The sequence below is a fragment of the Vitis riparia genome, chromosome 15, assembly GCF_004353265.1.
Source record: "Vitis riparia cultivar Riparia Gloire de Montpellier isolate 1030 chromosome 15, EGFV_Vit.rip_1.0, whole genome shotgun sequence".
Lineage (NCBI taxonomy): Eukaryota > Viridiplantae > Streptophyta > Magnoliopsida > Vitales > Vitaceae > Vitis > Vitis riparia.
Window position 1 is genome coordinate 4,091,643 of NC_048445.1, and position 7,139 is coordinate 4,098,781.

A 7,139-nucleotide genomic window follows, 5' to 3' on the forward strand; every position below is an offset into this window, starting at 1 on the left:
AGGACAAATTATACTCAAACTTTCCCTGAATTTTTAAAAATTTTCCAAATTAGCCTCAAAACCTGATTATATTTATCTCAAATCCTTCCCATTAGAGATGGAGTTGGACGGTAACTCGAAAAAACCCATTGTCATTCCTAACTACAAAACATTCATATATCTCCATTAGGCCTCTTCAATACTTATGGTTATAACTTATCTTTTGAATAGTTTGAGTTAATTTGGTCATACTTGGTTTGCAAATTATGATGTCATAATAATTATAATTATAATTATAATTATTATTATTAGTTTTGTTAAAAGTATTTAAAAAGGTTGAAGGAGAGAAGAAGAAGGGCATCTCAAAGCACTGCCTTTTAGCCATTTCACTCAACATGACTAATTTACCTAATCTTGACAAACATCATGAGTTTGTCCTCTAGTCGGTAATGTCTAGAAAAGCCCCTATAAAATTTGATAGCCTCTAAAAAGTCTCTGCAACTAGACAACACAAGAAGCCTATAAAAGCCTACAAATCTCCTAAAGCAGGAAGAGAGTTCCACCTCCAAATCGAACCATCTTCAAGTAGCTCAAGGAAAACCCCACACTTGAAAAGGCTTACATAAAATGCATAAAGGTTGCTGCAAGATGAGAACAATGGGAAGTCACATGTCATTCCAGCGGACTTTCACTCTACCAAAATCTAAAAAGTCTGCAAAAGAAAGAAAAAAAGAAAGAAAAGAAAGCAGTTTCTTGAAAGTTTCATAATCAAGAAGCTTATAAATAACTCCTCTCAACCAAGAGAAGGGCAAGTCCTTCTCCTTCGCCAAATCCCCTTCAATATCCACCAAACTCTTCCTAACCAAGAAAAGGGCAAGTCCTCCTTTGCCAAATCCCCTTCAATATCCACCAAACAAACGAATAAAAGTTTAATTACTCATAAAAGAATTTTTGCATCTTCAAGGTTGTTAAGAGTAAAAATGGATACTAATTATAGCATAGTAGAGACGAGTTGGGTGTGGATGAAGATGGATTGACATTAAGGGATGAATATAGAGAAACTTTTTGTTTTTCTCCTAGCTTAAAAAAATAAGAAAAAAAATAAACTCGTCCTAACCCATTTATTTTAATTTTAAACTCATCTCATTAGAGACGGTGGAGTGAGTTTCAAAAAAACAAAGTTCATCCTATTGTCATCCCTAATCAAATCTTTTAAGTTATATTTGGTGAGTTTCAAAAAAACAAAGTTCATCCTATTATCATTCCTAGTCAAATCCTTTAAGTTATATTTGGTTAATTGTATAGATAAGATAGGATAAAGGAAAAGTTAATATATTTTATTCTATGTATAATTTGGTTGATTGTATAGATAAGATAGGATAAAGAAAAAGATAATATATTTTATTCTATGTATAATTGGTATTAAGATAAGATAAGTTATCTTATCACTTATCGTATCCTATTTTCAATCATATATGGAATAATAAATGATGATATATATTAATTGTCCTTTTTATAGTAATATTAAGTTATATATATAAATTTATTTATTTTTATCAATTTTTTAATATAAATTTTTTGATTAAAATTAAATTTGTGGTCAACAAAGAAGAACTAAAAATGTTTATAAAATAATAATGAATAACATATATAGAAATATTTTTTATTTATAAATTTTAAAATATTTTAATCATGAATATTGTTAAATGTAAGATAAATTTTATATTTTTTAACAACAAATATTGGAATGCAATATAATTTTTATTTTAAATAAATATCGAATATTGAAAAATAATATATATTTCATTTTATTTTTTAATTTATTTTATAAATTTAATATAAACATAACATATTTCATTACATATACTACTTTACAATACCATGATTATTAAATATAATATTCAAAAATATCATATCTCATTATAAATAATATTTTAGGATATGTATATCATATCCAATAAGATATGATATTTTATAATATACATATCTTTTTATTATTTTGTATATGTATTTAATTTTATTGTACATTTATTTAATGGTATATAAGTTTAGTTACATGTTTTATGTGATAATATATCATTTTCTAATGATGTTAGTTTTTTATAATAAAAAAATTAAAATATTTAACTTTTTTTATTTAATTAAAAATAATTTATTAATATCAATTAATATAATTAAAAGAACTTTATTATTTAACTTTTTTTATTATAAAAAATAATCTATTAATATCAATCAATATAATTAAAAAAACTTTATTAATATCAATTAATATAATTAATATAAATTTAATTTAATTATATTGATTAGTATCAATAAATTATTTTTAATTAAATAAAAAAATCAAATATTTTAACTTTTTCTGCACGCTTTTCCTAGCCCAATTATCATACTGCAGTAACCTTTCATTTTCAAATCGGTTCCCCTTAATATTCAACCACTAAAAGTCTAAATCACATGCCCACTTACCTCTATGAATCTGGGCTTTAGACTGGTCACCAAATTTTTTACAGTTTTGCAGACAAGGAATCAAAACCAACCTCATGTGCAAGCAGGGTGATTCACGCCCACCCTCAAGTCATGATCAGACTGAGTGGTCCATGCCATTAAGCACTGTAAATAGACTAAATAGTATACTTGAATATCTGTTTATCTGGGTCTGTCAACTACTCATGAGTCATGACCCACCAAATATACAATAATAAACAAGTCATATATTAATGCTTCATATATGACAATTTCATGGACGAATCTGTCGAATTTATGGAGTTTGTTGTTGTTCTTGTTACAATTACTCCCAAGCTACAGATAAAATGGCTACGTCTTGAACATGTCCAAGCAGGATTGAGTAGCAAGGCCCCTGTTCCAGAATTTCCCAAAGTACTCACTGTATGTAAATTTCCTGTAAAGGGCAGGATGACCATGGTCGACCAGTCCCGGAGCTGGTCCTATAACTGCATCTGGTGATGGGCAATAAAAGGTTGGAATGGAGATCCTCTCCTTCTGGCAGTTCACCACGGCCCTATGGACCGCACTCTTGTAGCAATCATTGCTAAGTACCTGCAAACATCCAGTGGATTAATCATTAATCAGATATTGTTGATCTGTAATATCAGAATGTGACATTGTCTTGTTAATACTTTTGTCTCCATCACCTGGATTTGATCACCAATGTTGACAATGAAAGTATTTGGAATAGGGTGGATGGCCACCCATTTTCCATCTTTGAGCACCTGCAAACCGGGCACATCGTCTTGAAGGAGGATTGTGAGGGCATTAGGATCAGCATGGCCAGGTAAGCCAAACGTCAGCTCTGGTTGAGGACAAGGTGGGTAGTAGTTGAGGGCCATCTGCTGGCTGTGCCTTCCCAGCGCCTTATCTATGTGGTTCCTCTCTAGTCCTAAGCTTTCGGATATTGCTTCAAGCAGTAGTAATGCTAATTTTCTAGCCTCCTTGCAATACTCGGCCACAACTTCTCTGTGCAAGGCCACAAGGCCACATAAGAATCTTATCAGTACTTGTACATATACTAATTACAATAACTACACATCTCTGCTAGAAAATTAAGTTATACCTGAAAGATGGAGGGTTGGAGGGCCATTCCTGAATGTAATCCTCTAAAGGGTAGCAATAGAGTCTCAGGAAATCTCTCCAGTTGGACACCTGCTCGGTTTTCACATTGAAACTAGTAGAGAGTCTCATAGTCTTCAAAGGGTCATCGGAGTAGTTCTTCAACCTTTCACTTTCCGGCAAATGGAAAAACTCCTTTGTTATGCTCAACATGCCATGGATCACACTCTCTGGTATTCCATGGTTCTTGACCTTGAGAGAAACAAAAACAAGAAGAATCATGTCAAAGAAAGGAGAGATACAAGAGTAATACAGATATCGACATGTACCCGAAAAAAACCATCAATCTGGCAGGCTTCAGCTATCTGCTTGATAACATGGGAGCGGCTAGGACCATGGAGGTCTTGGAGGTCGATGAGGGGAATGGAGCCATCCAGTGAGGACTGAACCTCATCAAGGTTTGGGCGGTCGTTCACGGGTCGAACATATCTTGAAGGAACACAGTCTATACTGGATGCAAGGTCAGACAACAGAAGCTTTGCATTGGCCATGGCTACCCAAGAAATGTCTTTGTACTGAGGGATGGCCTGTTCAGGAGGAAGAGCCCATAAATTTATGGAGGCAGTGGGTTGTGGGTGGTAATTAATTCAGCACACGAGATAAGGACGGATTTATTTGGTAGCTCATCGACTATATATCAGCTATATATATGTAAGCAATTTAGTCCTTTGTCATCAATGCTACGGGTTCATATGAGGTAAATGCTTCCAAAAATAATGATAATAAAGTAAATTAAAATGAAATAGAGTCTAACTGAAGCTCCTGATTAAGTCCTTGTTTCAAAGTTTGTCGTGTTGCTTAAACATCATGGCTTACGAAATTTTCATGAATAGTCATGATATCATGAGTAGTGATGTCATGCCTCCTTCGTCACGCAAGTGGTGTCACTTTTCTAGACTGCCCTTTGTCAATCTAGGCGACAGCATGGAGTCGGGATCCCTAACATATTATATCAAGGGATAAGGATGAAATCTTTCCATATCGAAAACGTAATCCTTTCACCTTTTTTTGTGATGTGTCGTGAAGAAGCGAAAAAGTTCGTGACGCTATATATGTAGAGACTCATCTTAATCAAGAAAACATGTTTTAAAATCATGAGGGCTCTCTTGTACCCAAAACGAAGAATATCTACATGATTGAGTGCGAGTCGTTATAAATGGTATCAGAACCAATCCCCAACCTCGGTGTGGGATTTGTTTGGTGTTGTAAGGGTGTTCATCTATTTGATCCCACAATCCCATGGGACACAACAAGGACGTTGTGTCTGCATGGGGGTATTTGTAGTGTCCCACATCGGATAGGGGAAAAAGTTCATGGCGCTATATATGTAGAGATTCCTCTTAACCAAGTAGATGTGTTTTAAAGCCGTGAAGGCCCCTTTGGGCAAAAAACGGACAATATCGTTACATTTTTTTAATCTAAAAAATACTTATTTGCGTTAAAAGTACCTTCAACCTTTATTTATTATAAAAATAATCATTATTTTTAAATACATCGATAAATATTAAAAAATATTTATATAAAAAATGACTTACTCTTCAAATTGAAAAATATGAAAAATTAGTTTTATAAATTTAAAATATTTTCATCAATTTTAATCAATTAATCTTTATATTAAAGGTATGTCCACGGTAACAAAAGGACACATATTAAAAATAGTTTACTGGTATATATATTATATCCTATAAAAAAATATCATCTAATAAGAAATAGTCACATACCCAAAGAGCTCATATTATTTTATAAATAGTCTTATTATTATGTATCTAGACCTTATTTCTCATGCTTGAATTTCATTTCCTTTTATTTTAATTCAGTTTACACATTTCTCCCTCTTAGTATAATCATTCAGACCAGTGTTGCATATCTACCAATTCCTCTTCCGATATAAATCTTTTCCAACTTGAAACCTTCAAACTTAATCATCCGAAGTATTGTTATATACCTAACAGTCTCTCTTCCAATATGAGGTCTCTTTTGATTTAAACCCATAAACTAATTCTCATGCCGCTTATTAGAATTGAGGACATAATTATCTTATTTGAAAACCAATTGATTATTAACAAGGTCAAACTAATCCTTTTTACGTGTTCGAGGTCATATTTGTTTTAGGCTTAACCCATCTTATATACACCCATATGGAGCCTTGACAACTCATCTCTAGGCTTATAGCAAAACCTAATTATTTCCCCTCTTACATACTCATCTCAAAATTATTTTTCGACAGTCCAATTTTCAAGAATCAACATTATTATATACCTAACAAATCATACACTTAAATATCTAAGGTATAAGTTGGGTGTGGTAACATATCATTTTCCTTACATAGAAATATGTATTCAACCTCTTTCAAGTCATGGAACTAAAACCATCATTGGCTGATTCATGCTTCATCATCATCGCTAATTGATGCTTGAATCTATAAAATGTCATAGTAAAAGAATATTTGACTGGCAGCTGGCTAATCCAACCACGAAATCGAGATATAGCAAAGAAGAGTGAACCGATTCCTACATAGTCCCAAAAGCCACGTGGGAAAGGGCCGGGTACAAAGTTTGAAAGGGGAGGAAGGCATATCTCCGATCTTCCCGTAAAATTGATTTCAAATTTTGAAAGGGCTCATCATCTTTTGAAATTCTTGCTCCCATCTGTCAAATTGCACTATGAAGGTGACGTGAAAGGACATATATTCAAAGGCCTAATCACATCCTGAGATTCTGCCCGCAAGTCCGGCCGTGAATCCTTGATATATTTTTCGAATTGAAGAGTTTTGGGTCAAAATGGCACACAGATTAGTAACATCTAACCACTTTTTAAAATTTATGTTCAAATGGGTCTATTTGATATCACGTAAGCACCATATCATTAAAAAAAAAAAAGTTGTCATTTTAATTAAAGCCGCAGTTGACAACTGTGACTTTATTTTTGAACTAAAACTGTAATTGTCAACTAAGGTTTTAGTTAATTTTTTTAATTTAAAATTTAATTAAAAATTATTAAATTACAATTTATGATTGAAATATAAAAAAAAAATACTTAAATAATAAATTATTTATATTTAAATTTAAAAATCTAGTTACACATAGGTTCTCTCCTTATGGAGGTATGTGAGATTATATATGTTTATTTTCCACTATATTAATGTTTAGTGGATATTTTTTGTGACTTTAATTAAATTATTAAAAATTACATTTTGTAGTAGACTTTTTGTAATTAATTTCATTAACTAATTTTGTAAAAAAATCTATATATGACAACTACGGCTTAAAAGTATATTATTATTTCGATAAAATAAATTTGTCATAATACAAATAAATTAATATTTAAAAAAAAAACAAATTAAATATTTTAAATTAATAAATTATATAATTTTATACATTATTTATATGTTATATAAGTTTATTATTTTAAGATTATTAATTTATTAATAAATAAAACATTAATTTATAATATCTTCTATTTATTAATTTATGTTTGTTGAACTAATACTAGATTCTTAAGTTTAAATATAAATAATTTATTATTTAAGTATA

The 7,139-nt window shown here is 31.1% G+C and overlaps 1 protein-coding gene across 1 annotated transcript; it reads right to left on the reverse strand.

The window, feature by feature from the left end:
• Window positions 1-2,533: 2,533 nt before the first annotated feature.
• On the reverse strand, window positions 2,534-4,190 carry LOC117932389 (protein DMR6-LIKE OXYGENASE 1-like). Its single transcript, XM_034853634.1, has 4 exons — window positions 3,876-4,190; window positions 3,551-3,798; window positions 3,132-3,453; window positions 2,534-3,036 (listed from the first exon to the last, which is right to left on the reverse strand). Exons 1-4 carry the CDS (start codon window positions 4,095-4,097, stop codon window positions 2,794-2,796), a joined length of 1,035 nt encoding a protein of 344 aa, XP_034709525.1. The 5' UTR covers window positions 4,098-4,190; the 3' UTR covers window positions 2,534-2,793.
• Window positions 4,191-7,139: the final 2,949 nt, after the last annotated feature.